Source organism: Carcharhinus amblyrhynchos, chromosome 20, assembly GCF_965287045.1.
Source record: "Carcharhinus amblyrhynchos chromosome 20, sCarAmb.v2.hapA, whole genome shotgun sequence".
NCBI lineage: Eukaryota > Metazoa > Chordata > Chondrichthyes > Carcharhiniformes > Carcharhinidae > Carcharhinus > Carcharhinus amblyrhynchos.
The window spans coordinates 13,134,177-13,148,342 of NC_137343.1; the positions used below are offsets into that span (position 1 = coordinate 13,134,177).

The window sequence follows — 14,166 nt, forward strand, 5'->3', positions numbered from 1 at the left end:
AGGAAGTGTAGACAGAGTCAATGGATGGGAGGTTGGTTTGCTTGGTGGATTGGGCTACATTCACAACCCTTTGAAGTTTCTTGCGGTCTTGGTCAGAGCAGGCTGTGATATAACCAGAAAGGATGCTTCCTCTCTCCAAGGAATTCTAGAAGCTTGGGGATCAGTGGACAGTGACCCACCTGCACCATTTCCAATTCTGAGGGCATGCTACCCTCTGGCAACGCTGTCTCTCTTGGAGGTAGAACGCGAACAGAAGTATCACCAGGTGATGCCTTCTGGAGTTATTCTCATTCTTATCCTTGAGAAGCTCGCGGCGTCCACTTGGTGTCTCATGACAGTCACGCTTCCTGGATGGGCAATTTGCCAGACGGGCTGTGGGAGGGGGATGGGGGGTGCCGGGTGAGGGGGGTGGTGTCATTGCCCAGTGTTCTGCTGCTGCCCATGTGGCATCACCAAATTTAACTGTAATCCATGTGCTGCCGTGGTATCCCACGTATCGCCACAAGCGACTGTTTTTTTTGTGTGGTTGTCCGTATGTGAGGGACCAGCCCTGGAGCACGACGGTGCAGAGGTCAGAAGAGGAAAGGTAAGTGTGCGTGGGTGGGGTCCAAAGGCACCATCAAAGAGGGTGGGGGGGTGGGGGGTGTGAGTCTTCCAAAGGGTTTTTTAAAAGTAATGAGGCAAGTGACAACTCCGCGGGAGTTGCACAGTGTTCCTTAGAGCCACGATGAACTCACCTGATGAAGGAGCAGCGCTCCAAAAGCTCGTGATACCAAATAAACCTGTTGGACTTCAATCTGGTGTTGTGAGACTTCTTACTGTTCCATACAGCAGCCACTGATAGTGGAGTGGAAGCCAGAGACGAAAAGGGAGGAACTGTAGGTTATATTAAACCATTTGGCTGTAGACCGGTCTCTAAGGATGAGCGACCTGTGTTTTAACATATCGGACTATTTGGATGTGAAGTGATAATTGATAGTCCCACAGGAGCAACAGCAGAATAAACAGCCTTTGTTGAGTTTGATGCAACACATTGACACACAGCAGCTTGTCTCCTTACCAAACGTCATATCTCTCTCTGCTTCCAGACCAAGCCTTTTGACTCCTGACCCTTCCCAGCTGAGCGAGGATGACCTCCCAAGTGACCTGCAGTCCTTGTCATGGTTGACATCTGTTGATGTGCCCCGGTTACAACAGATGGCGACAGGTCGGATGGACTTTAACCTGAGTGCCCAGAATCCAACGCTGACAACACAGACAGGTAACAACATCCAAGCAGCAGCCTCACTGCATTTATATAGCGCCTACTATATAATGAAACATGCCAAGGCGTTCGCAGTGTGCAACCAAAATGTGACACCCGAGCAGGTAACCAAGAGCTTGGTCAGAGAGATGTGGGAAGGGGTGTCTTAAAGGAGGAAAGCGAGGGAGAGAGGTGTACGGAGTGAATTCCAGAGCTTGGGGCCCAGACAACGGAAGGCACGGCCACCAATAGTGAAGTGATTGGGAATGCGCGTGTCAGTTAAAAGAGTGCAGAGATCTCGGAGGGTTGGAGGAGATTACAGGGATAGAGAGGGGCAAGGCCATGGAGGGATTTGACAACAGGGGTGAGAAATTTTAAATCAACAAAGCAGAGGTGATGGTGAAATGGGACTCGCCATGAGTTAAAGATAGGCAGCAGCGTTCTGGATGACTCCAGGAGGAGTCATCTGGAGGGCAGAATGAGGGAGACAAGCCAGGAGAGCATTAGAACAGGTCCAGAGGTAACAGAGGAGGGCATGAGGTAGACATTTTGATATGTAACAAAAATGTTTGTTTGTGGTGGGGGTTGGATTCCAATGCTTTCACTACAGCCTTAATATCATTAGAGAGGGGAAAGTATCATTAATCTTCCTCCAAGTTTCCTCCCACACTCCAAAGATGTTTTAAAGTTTTTAAAGTTTATTTATTAGCCACAAGAGGCTTACATTTACATTGCAATGAAGTTACTGTGAAGGTATGTAGTTAGGTGGATTGGCCATGGTGAATGCACAGGGTTATGGGGATAGAGCGGGGAGTGGGCCTGGGTAAGATAGTCTTTCGGAGAGTTGGATCAGGCTGAATGGCCTCCCTCTACACTACAAGAATCTGGAATTTCCCCATAAGCGATTGGCTTGAGAATCCCAAGTTTTGCTAAAAGTGGAGGAAAGGGGTTCGAGTGCCCTATCTCTATTACTATCCTGTGGCTGGGTTCAGGTGGATCTTGGGTAGAGGGACGCTGTGCAATTCCCTCCAACAATCTGAATATCAGCAAGTGTTTCAACATGTTGACAGAATATCCAGTCAGTCACTCCATCTCCACTGAATCTATAATCCCTCTCCTCTTTCCCACTGCTCCATAAGCTTTTCCCTGGGCCTATGGAGTGACCACTGAATCTGTTTCCAGGCGTCTCTTGAGCCGTCGCCACCTTCTAGCCTCTTGGAGGGGGTACGGGAGCAGCGTTGGATTTGTGTCACCTGTCTGCTGAAGGAATGAGCCAAAAGTTGGGCATGTCTCCTCATCGCGACAGCCAAGAGTGGGAGATTTGTTCCATTGACATTGATCAATCTGTTACCTTCATTGAGCTGATACAAAATTCACAAACTCCTCCTGCCATCCTTGTACCAGTGTGGTCCTTCTCCCTTTCCTCTCCATGGTTTACACAAACCCTGTGATGTGATTCCAGTGCCGTATGGTTTCTGGTATTGGGTGGGTTGTTTTGGAAAAACCACTGTCCAAAGGCCAAGTGGGAAGCAGAGGGAAATTAAGCCAGCGGAAATCACCTTTTTGTCAAAGTTACCCAGTGAGGTACTGGAGACCATTGTACAGAACTAGCAGTGGGTCTCCTGCCAGTCATTCAAGGTACAAGACGGGGAGGTTGATAATGCAAGAAGCCAACCAAAGGACAGGAGAAGAATGTTCAGTAAAGTTTTCAAACTGGTCAAGATTCACAGCTAATGGAAACTAATGTTTCGCGGCCTGTTCTTGTTATTTCACTAGTTCCAATTTCAGCTTCCTGAGACATCTCCTAATGCTTAACGTCTCCTATCGATTCCCTTAGGTCTGGTCCTCCACGATATGTCTAACAACGTGACTCCAACTTCAGCACAAGGGGCCATGATCCAAGTACAGGCAACCATGCAGCATGGCATTATGGGAATGAACACCATGACAGCTCACGGGCAAAATGTAAGCTTACTCAGTTTGTTCTCATTGAAACAGCTATGCGGACCAATTACCAGATGATACTATGATTCATTTTGTACCCATCGCCCCAAAGTGCAGCCAGACAAATACGAAACTTAGGTGTAAGTTTGACTTTGATCTCTTACTGTGCAGGAGATTTAGACATAGATGAAGGTATGCAGCACAACCATGGCGTAAAGAATTTTTACAAGCAAAGAAAGTTTTAGCAACATTTTTTGCAAATACAGTTGGCTGTATCAAAATGCTCCTTCTCCCTTTTCTCTCCATGGTTTTCTGAATTCTATGGTATGATTCCAATGCCATATGGTCCCTGATATTGGATGGACTGTTTGGGAAAAACCACTGTCCAAAACATCACGTGGAAAGCAGAGAGATGTTTTGCCAGTGGGAGTCAACAGTAGGCCATTTTTTCTTGATATATGAATGCACTCAGGGTGCCATGGTGGTGAGCACTACTGCCTCACAGCACCAGGGACCTGGCTTCGATTCCCGGCCTCCAGTCACTGTCTGTACAGAGTCTGCATGTTCTCCCCACGTCTGTGTGGATTTCCTCCGGGTGCTCCAATTTCCTCCCATTGCAACGATGTACAAATTAGGTTGATTAGCTATGCTAAATTGCCCCTTAATCTTGGTTTAGCAGGGTAAATATGCAGGGTTACGAGGATATAGCCTGGGTGGGATTGTTGTCAGTGCAGGCTCAATGGGTCGAATGGCCTCCTTCTGCACTGTAGGGATGCTATGATTCAATTGTCCATCTTCCTGGAGGACACTTCAATCTCCTTTCTCTCTTCAGAAACATACCTATTTGCCTATCTGAATGCAACTATACTGTCCACCTGTACCCAGATCACAAACTATGTACCTCTGCTAGATTGATACTAGACCACTTGACTTAATCTTAAGGACTAATTTTAACTTGTGTCCAATTTTAAACCATTGGAAACACTGGGACATTTTTCTTTGAGATTTCCGCTGAGCAGAATCTTCCGACAACGTGCTAAGTTGTGATTCTTAAACATCTAAGTGAGTGAGGGGAGATCTCATTGAGACGTATAAGATGATGAATGGGATGGATAGGATAGAGGTGGAGAGACTCTTCCCGCTCAGAAAGGATAGTAGGACTAGGGGGCACAGCCTCAAGATAAAGGGGAGGCGGTTTAGAACAGAGTTGAGGAGGAACTTCTTCACTCAAAGGGTGGTGAATCTCTGGAATTCTCTGCCCGTTGAAGTGGTGGAGGCTGCCTCGCTAAATATTTTTAAGAAGCGGGTTGATGGGTTCTTGATAAGAGAGGGGATTAAGGGTTATGGGGAGAGGGCGGGAAAGTGGAACTGAGCCACGACAGATCAGCCATGATCTTATTGAATGGCGGGGCAGGCTCTAAGGGCTAGATGGCCTACTCCTGCTCCTATTTCTTATGTTCTTATGTTCTTATGAGTGCAATGGGGCTGATTGGAGATCTCCTGTCTTCAGTCTGCCTATTCGAGACGGGTTTCACTTCTCACCTTCTGTATCTTTACAACCAATAAACACACATTCGAAGAAGGTTCAGAAGTGGCGTGATTGTTTGGTTAAATGTGATTCTCTTTTCAGCTGAAAGTCAGAATTAAAATAAATAAACTATCGGAGAAAGAGGGAAGCCTCGAGTCTCTTTTCAATTCCATCCTAATTCTTATGTTCTGAACGAAATGAGTGTGGTTTTGGGAACCGTGTTACCAAGGTTGCGATGCAATGGAATTGATTCGCGTGACTAAAGAAATGGCCAGGATTTTCATAAATGCTTAAAATATTGGAAACAAACTCCATTAACGAGAATTTCTTCTTTCCTGTCTCCGGTTAGATTTCCCAGTATTCCGTGGCAGGGCAGCATCCCTCCGGGTTTCAGGCACAGCAGTCCCTTTACCAAGCTCAGCAGCTGTACAGCCTCTCACAACCTGGCCAGCAGGTACCGTACTCTCGTTCCTTATCGCACCTCACAGTGGCATCGAGCCCTCAGGAGAAATCAACTAATTTTACTTTGGGCCCAGTGATCACCCGGTACATTGCCTTGAGGACAGCATTGCGTTATCCAAATATCAAGCGGATAAATTAAATGGGGAATGTGATTGTCGCGGTTGAGCTTCTTTCCAACACCTTTTGCCCATATGAACTGAAACATGATCACTGAAATCTGTAAGAGATGCGGAATGTCCTGTAAATGAGTTGCACCCCAATTGCACCCTCCAGTGGCCTCAAGAAGGAGTTGCATGTGTGTTTGCTGGGTCTGCTTATTTAAGTGCAGGCATTGTATGCAAGCCACTAAACTGTGCCATTCATTCCATTTTAATTTTATTTATTAGTGACACAAGTAGGCTTACATTAACACTGCAATGAAGTTAATGTGAAAATCCCCTAGTTGCCACACTCCGGTGCCTGTTCGGCTACAGCGAGGGAGAATTTAGCACGGTCAATGTACCTAACCAGCACATCTTTCTGACTGTGGGAGGAAACTGGAGGAAACTCATGCAGACAAGGGGAGAACGTGCAGATTCCGCCGTGATTTGAACCTGGGTCCCTCGTACTGTGAGGCAGCAGTGCTAACCACAGTGTATGAACCCATGGCAGCAGCGCTGACACTATGCCCCGGTGCGTGAACCCATGCTGAACAACACATGCAATTTACAGCTAATAAGGTAACAAATCCTTGAAAGCGGTCTTGCAGCTGAGTTGCACAGAATGCGGTGGTATCGAGTGAGGCTAGATTTTTTCTGTATTGTACAGATTTCTACAGCGAGTAGATGTTGCAGGAATCTACTGTTTGCTGAAGTCAGTGGCTGTATAATGCAGAGGCAAAGCTCAGTGAGAATGGGACTGTGTTAAGCATCACCTTTCAAGCTGAATGATGCAAAATGTGGAAATCAAAACTTTATTTGCTTAGAAAATAATTTCACATAGAGTCTGTTTTCTATAGTACAAGTCCCAAATTTCAATTTTTTCCTCCCCTTTTTAAAACTGTTTATATTTTAAAAGATTCCTGTCCAATAACATCACTTCATGGACAAGCAGCAATTGCAGCTTCTGGACCATTGCTGCCTGACCACAAGAGTGAAAAACTAAGCTGGACATTAGTTTGCCCTTTCAATGTCCCTTTTACAAGGAATTAAGAATTTTCTTTTCTGTTTTCTGTGCTTTGACTCTGTGTTTGTGCTCTCTCTTTCTCTCCAGTGTTCCCCCGGCAACATTTACAGCCCATCTTACCATGCCCAGTCTCAGTACGCACAGGCCCGACTTGCCTCCCATAGCGAGCAAGACCTCCAGCCCAAAACCTACCCCAAACCCATCTACTCTTACAGGTATGTAATGTCGCCATCGTCAAACCTGGATCCAGTATAAACAGGGTCGCTTTTCATAGAATCAAAAGGCAAAGCTGATGAAAAGGGAGGGCAGCGCAGTGGCTTCATCCTTCCAGCTTCAAACTAATTCTTGCATTTCTTTACTTGATAGCTGTCTGATTGCCATGGCATTGAAGAACAGTAAGACGGGCAGTCTCCCTGTTAGTGAGATCTACAGCTTCATGAAGGAACACTTTCCCTATTTCAAGGTAGGACGAAAGATGCAGAATTGTCCTACCAAGTTCAGGAGTGCAAGAGGGTTTCCGTCACAATGGTTCGCAAACAAGTTGGCATCTTCAGTCACAAAGAGCACAAGATTGTTCTGGGATGGAACAAAAACAGAAAGCGCTGGAAAATCTCAGCAGGTCTGGCAGCATGTGTGAAGAGAGAATAGAGCCAATGTTTCGAGTCTGGATGACCCTTTGTCAGCTGATTCGATATTAATATGACGGGTCATCCAGCATGGAAACATTGGCTCTATTCTCTCTCCATAGATGCTGTCAGATCTGTTGAGAATTTCCAGCATTTTCTATTTTTGTTTCAGATTCCAGCATCCACAGTATTTTGCCTTTATCTTGTTGTTCTGAAGTGACTATTTATCCAGATAATTTCTCTCAGGAATCAGCCTGGCCTCTGCCTTAACATATCGGAACAGCGTTTCCGAAAGCTTGTGGGTTTACTGTCAAATAAACTGGTTGGACTTTAACCTGGTGTTGTGAGACTTCTTATTGTGTTGACATATCTGGCCAGGGAATTGCAACCAGGAACGTTTGTTCTAATATTCCATGGTTCAGTTTATGTTCAGCTAAACCTTGGTGGCTGCAATGGCCCTTAAACAAAATGGTTATAGACCATTTAAACACTACTCCACATGAACATTGATCTATACTCCTTAATATGCCACTCAGCAAGACATGACTTATGTGGTTGGTATTGAGTTGTGGAGTGGAGTAAAGGGAGCTTTATTTTGCATCTCACAGTGCCACATTGACTAGTTGCCCAAAACAGGAAGGTCTGCATTCTTCAGTAACATCCTCTGCCTAAACATTTATCAAAACTTAAAAGATTTGGCGAAACAGACAAAGCAAATTGGAAATATGGTAAGAAACTGGAAACACATTAGAAATGTAAACCCTCTTCAGATTTCCACAACAATTAGGGTCGGCACAGTGGTTAGCACTGCTGCTTCACAATGCTAGGGATCTGGGTTCAATTCCCGGCTTGGGTCACTGTCTGTGTGGAGTTTGCACATTCTCCTCGTGTCTGCGTGGGTTTCCTCTGACTGCTCCGGTTTCCTCCACTGTCCAAAGATGTGCAGGTTAGGTTGATTGGCTATGCTAAAAAAATTGTCCCTTGGTGTCCTGAGATGGGTAGGATATGGGAGGAGGGGCCTGGGTGGGATTGTGGTCAGTGCAGACTTGATGGGCCGAATGGCCTTTTCGGTACTGTACGTTTCTATGATCCAATTCCCTGGAAGAATCAATTCTTCGGGGATTGTAAGGAGGGTGTGGTGAGCTGGAGGATGAACTCTGGATAGAAGGAAGAAGAAAGTTGCTCTAAAGGCCTCCATGGATTTTCAGTTCCACTTGGTCCAATCAAGGACAAGTTTACCCAGTGTTATATTTTGGTGTTGAAAGCATGATTTCACATCTTCTATGCAACATCCACCAATCAACTCAAGAACAGCTTCTTCCCTGGTCCCATCAGACTTTCTCTGCAGCAGCAGCAAGGACCTGGATTTGATTCCTGGCTTGGGTCATCGTCTGTGCGGAATCTGCACGCTCTTCCTGTGTCTGCATGGGTTTCCTCCAGGTGCTCCAGTTTCCTCCCACAGTCTGAAAGATGTGCTGGTTAGGTAAATCAGCCATGTTAAATTCTCCCTCAATTTGCCTGAACAGGTGCTGGAGTGTGGCGACTGGAGGATTTTCCCAGGAACTTAATTGCCGTGTTAATGCAAGCCTACTTGTGACTCTAATAAATAAACTAAAAAGCTAAACTTTTGAATGGACCTATATTAAGTTGATCTTTCTGTACACCCTAGCTATGACTGTAACATTACATTCTGCACCTTCTCCTTGTCTTCTCCCCTATGTACTCTTTGAACAGTATGCTTTGTCTGTATAGTGCGCAATTTTCACTGTGTCCCAATACATGTGACAATAATAAATCAAGTCAAAGCAAAACATGATTTGAGATTTGTTTTTTGGCTGTGGAAGGTTACCCGATATCTGAACACTATTAGATCCTGAATTCTGCTTGTTTGTAAGGATGTTGGATCTCTATTTCAGACAGCTCCAGATGGTTGGAAGAACTCAGTCAGACACAATCTCTCCCTGAACAAGTGCTTTGAGAAGGTGGAGAACAAATTGAGTGGCTCCTCAAGGAAAGGCTGCCTCTGGGCTCTCAACCCGGCCAAGATTGAAAAGATGGAGGAGGAGATGCAGAAATGGAAGCGCAAGGATCTCGGAGCAATTCGCAGGAGCATGGCAAATCCAGGTAATGCCCAGTGATATTGGGATACAGAGGGGAGGGGGATGGAATTGCTAAGCAAACGATTGCATCTTGAGCCAGTAATGATGGTGCTGTGGAACTAGATCCCAGCACCTGTCAGTACCTTCAAAGAATGTGAGGGGCAAATACTGGTAGCTGTCCCTTTACTTAAGGTTACCCGATATCTGGACCTCACCAAGAGACCTCTATTCTCACTGCAGATGAACTGGACAAATTGATATCTGATCGGCCAGAGAACTGCAGGAGGCCGTCAAAATATTCGGAGAGAACAATCCACATGGCCACGCAGGTGACAACCACACAAGGGAGCATCACGGTGCCACATCTCCCCCACCAGTCCGTTGCCACGCTCTCCTTGCACCCCCTGCCCTTGCATCATCAGATCCAGCAGCAGCAGCAGCAGACGCGGATTACCCCTGACTCACCAGCCCCGGCTCAAACCCCGCCGCTCCACGCAATGCCAGATATTAGCCACAGCCCATTGTCACACCATGGAGCCAGCAGGGCCGCTTCTGATCTATTCTGCATGACAACTGACATGAGCACAGACGTTGATGCCCTGGATCCGACCATCATGGACTTTGCATTGCATGGTGAGTGACCACTGCAGAGAAAATCTGTGCTGAAGCATTGTGCAAAAGTGCAACATTTCCTCATTTCTGTTTCTCACTGGAAACAATAAAGTTTGTGATGACCCGTGTGGAGCTATCAACTCCCAGCGTACAGTGTTTCAAGTGAGCGGGGCAGCACACGGTAACACAGTGGTTCGCACTGATGCCTCACGGCTCCAGGTCCTAGGTCAAATTCCCAGCGTGGGTCACTGCCTGTGTGGAGTTTGCACATCCTTTCCGTGCCAGTGTGGGTTTCTTCTGGGTGCTCCGGTTTCTTCCCACAGTCCAAAGATGTTTGAATTTGATTTATTATCAATAATAAGTAATCTTTATAATAAATCAATATGCAGGTTAGGTGCATTGGCCATGCTAAGTTACCACTTAGTGTCCTGGAATGCATAGGTTAGAGGGATTAGCAGGGTAAATATGTGGGGTTACGGGGATACAGCCTGGGTGGGATTATTGTCGGTACAGACTTGATGGGCCGAATGGCTTCCTCCTGCATTGTAGGGATTCTATGAATCTATGAGTCATGAAAAACAATAAATGGGAATGAAAATACTCTGTTCCACTTCCCACACGATTCTCTGGTGTTGATCAATGTACGGTGGATAAATGTCTTTAACTGGGAGAGGGAATGTGCTCAAATCCCAACAGTGCAGAAAGAGGCCATTCGGCCCATTGAGGCTGCACCCACTCTTCCCCTCCACCCTATCCCCATAGCCCTGTGTACTTACCATGGCCAATCCACCTAACCTACACATCTTTGATGTGGGAGGAAACCAGAGCACCTGGAGGAAACCCACGCAGACACGGTGAGAATGTGTAAACTCCACATAAACAGTGACCCAGGCCGGGACTCGAACCCCGGTCCCTGGTGCTGTGATTAGCATTTTGCCACCATGTCATCAAACCAATAGCTGTTAAGCGAGGGAGAGAATATTTCTTAATTTCAGCAAATCCACTTCCAAGTCAGGAACGGCAATTACTTTATCCAACATCAGTCATTAAGGCTCCTGTGCAGTATCACACGGTGTGACAATTCCAATTTGGGGAGTTCCCACAGAGGATCAGTCACCATCCTGCCTTGGAACTATATCACTGTTCTGTCACCGTCACTGAGTGAAAATCCTGGAACCCCCTACACAACAGAACTGCAGGTTACCTACACCACAAGGCCTGCAGTGGCTCAAAAGATAGTTCACCACCACCTTCTCAAGAGCAATTAGAGATGGGTAATAAATACTGACCTTGCCAGCAGGGCTTCCTCCCATAAACAAATAAAAAGAACTTGCTATCCAATAAGCACATCATGTATAATTATTGGGTAAAGATGGCATTTGGCATAACTCTGCCATGATAGAATAGCCTGGGTCAGGATTTGCACATGACTGATGGTCACTGATCTACTGGAGTGAACAAGCACCTGTGGCAGTGTGTCCTGAAAGGAGGGGGGGGAATAAAACCGCCAGAATCAGTGTGAGGAATGAAAAGAACCACTTAGATACAACTGGCACTTTCTGCCTTGCCCACCTTGTGCTTAGTCATATCCATGTGGGGATGCACTGAACAGAACTGATCCATTATCCCAGAGGGAATGCCATCCCGTGAACATGTGGGGAGGCAGTGGCCTAGTGGTATCATTGCTAGACTATTAATCCAGAAATTCAGTTATTATTCTCAGGGGCCCCGGTTCAAATCCTGACACGACAGATGATGGGATTTGAATTCAGTTTTTAAAAATCTGAAATTAGGAATCAACTGATGACCAAGAAACCATTGTCAATTGTCAGAAAAACCCATCTGGCTCACTAATGTCCTTTAGGGAAGGAAATCTCCCGTCCTTACCTGGTCTGGCCTACATGTGACTCCAGAGCCACAGCAATGTGGCTGACTCTCAACTGCCCTCGGGCAACTAGGGATGGGCAATAAATGCTGGCCAGCCAGCGACACCCATATCCCATGAACGAATAAATAACATGCTTTCAGAGTGACTCTGATAGTAACTAGAAACAGGAGCCCCAGTCCAAACTCTGATGTAAACCAACTTTTTTAACACTGGAGGGATCCTGATGCCTATGCAAAATGGAAGCCACCTCAATCCCTAGGTTTTTATGGATCTTGCTTACTGCCATTTCATTCCTGCTTAAACTAAGTTGAGCTGGATTCTAACTCAGTAAGAAGTCTCAAAACACCAGGTTGAAGTTGAACAGGTTTATTTGGTAGCAAAAGCCACAAGCTTTTGGAGTGCTGTTCCTTCATCAGAGCATATAAAGATACAAACTCAATTTACAAAATAATAGAGATGCGTCTCTTTAACCTGTGTTTAACCCTCTCTCCACCACACTGTCTGTACCTTTAAGACTTGATTATCTGGAAAGACTTGCATTCCAACCACTATTTTGTAAATTGAGTTTGTGTCTTTATATGTCCTGTTTGTGAACTGAAATCTCACCTACCTGATGAAGGAGTAGTGCTCTGAAAGCTCATGGCGTTTGCTACCAAATAAACCTGTTGGACGTTAACCTGGTGTTGTGTGACTTCTTACTGTGTTTACCCCATTCTAACGCCTGTATCTCCACATCATGGATTCTAACTACCAGTGGCGAATCTCAGGCTTCCTAAATACTGAAGAAGGGTAAACAGGGGAGAAGAGCAGATAGTTTGAGGGTATCTGTCACACTGTACTCCCCTCTGTACTCACAAATCACATTTACATCTCATTCTATCCAATTTCAAATTCCTAAAACAACAACTTTGCGAAGTAAGAATAATCTATTAAAAGCAAACAGCAAATTCAGATTGTTCATAATGATTTATCAAAAAATATTTTTCCTTTCTCACAAACTTCAATGTTCAAAATAAGCTTTCCAAACTATCCATCAAAATATAAATAACGTTACTGATAAACATTGACATCTCCCTCTGAGTACCTCCACTTAAAAGCCTGGGCTTGCACTTGATATATTTCCCCTAGCTACCATTCTCGAGACTAGACTGCAATTCTCAGCATGTGGTAATATGATTCCATCAGTGCTGTCAAGCTGAGGCGTTTGAGTTTGCTTTCATCGTGGACAACACAGTGGTTTGCACTGCTGCTTCACAGCGCCAGGGACCCGGATGCGATTCCCGGCTTGGGTCACTATCCATGTGGAATCTGCACTTTTCCCATTGTCTGCCTGGGTTTCCTCTGGGTGCTCCAGTTTCCTCCCAGAGTCCTAAAGATCTGCTGGTTAAGTGCATTGGCCATGCTAAGTTCTCCCTCAGTGTATCTGAACAGGCGCAGGAGTATGGCGATTGGGGGATTTTCACAATAACTTCATTGCAGTGTAAGTACAAGTAAGCTGACTTGTGGCACTAAAAAATAAGTTTAAACTGATTTTGTGAGTGAGCTAAAGTTTGAATTTTGAAAAGATAATTTTCAGGTAAACTTATCGGTGTTAAGACTTGTTTCATTGCCTCTTGCTTCTCAAAAACAAACTGAAGCGCTCAGTTAAAGCTAAAACTTTTCACTTTTTCAACCAGCTTTCTTTCCTTTGACAGGAAATCTATGGGAAGAAATGAAAGATGAGAGTTTCAACCTGGACACGCTGGGTGCATTTAGCACATCGCCACTTCGTCTCTCGGACTCTCCTCTTGGAACAGTGGGCCTCACTCCTGTGTCTAGTGGAAGCGAGAATTCATTTTCTGATCTGCAGGTTACTGGTCTCTACACCACCTACGCCAGCCTGGAGAATGTCCCAGCACAATACCTGAACACACAAGGGAATAAACCAATAGCACTGCAATAAAGAAAAGGTTCTCTGATCTGCCAGGAACTTAACGGATGAGGCACAGCTATGAACATCATGCACTAAGGACTAGACATATAACATCATTGGGAAGCGTCCTCATGTTCTCTTCTTAAGACATGAGAGGATCGTATCCAACTTTCTCATGAGGCTGCATTTTTCAATGGACTTGACTGTTTTAACTGAATCCAACCCCTGGGAAAGATCTCTCGCTCCGTGCTATCTGGAAGATCCAGAAAGCTAAACGCAGCTTTCATGTGGAACAGGTTGAAAAGTTGAATGTGAAAAGTGCATGACTTATTATTGACACAACTGAAGAAGATTCAAATTATTCTCATGAATTACACACAGACCTTTGTAAATAATGAAACCATACAAATTGACTGCAATGAGGTGGAAACAAAAAAAAGTTTAACTACCAAGTTAAATATGTAAATTGTCCAGATTTACTTTGTTTACCTCTCAATGACAACATAGGACGATGAAGCCTACGGCAAAGCAATACTGTACTTTTTGATGAATGTCCAGTTTGGATGAAGAATAATATCCATTCTGGCAAACAGGCAATGTACATAGCAGTCCCCTCTAGCCATTTGACCAAATTTAACATCCAGTGAGTCCAAGCAGATTTGCAATGGCACTGACACAGAAAAGTCCA

The 14,166-nt window shown here is 45.2% G+C and overlaps 1 protein-coding gene across 1 annotated transcript in view; it reads left to right on the forward strand.

The window, feature by feature from the left end:
* Positions 1-13,508, forward strand: part of foxn4 (forkhead box N4) — a 34,242-nt gene extending 20,734 nt beyond the window's left edge. Inside the window, exons 2-9 of the mRNA XM_080208670.1 lie at positions 1,089-1,261; positions 3,081-3,208; positions 5,065-5,169; positions 6,429-6,556; positions 6,708-6,804; positions 8,884-9,091; positions 9,307-9,699; positions 13,261-13,508. Of these exons, the coding sequence (XP_080064796.1) occupies positions 1,089-1,261; positions 3,081-3,208; positions 5,065-5,169; positions 6,429-6,556; positions 6,708-6,804; positions 8,884-9,091; positions 9,307-9,699; positions 13,261-13,508 (1,480 nt within the window). The remainder of the gene's footprint in view (positions 1-1,088; positions 1,262-3,080; positions 3,209-5,064; positions 5,170-6,428; positions 6,557-6,707; positions 6,805-8,883; positions 9,092-9,306; positions 9,700-13,260) is intronic.
* The last annotated feature ends 658 nt before the right edge of the window (positions 13,509-14,166 follow it).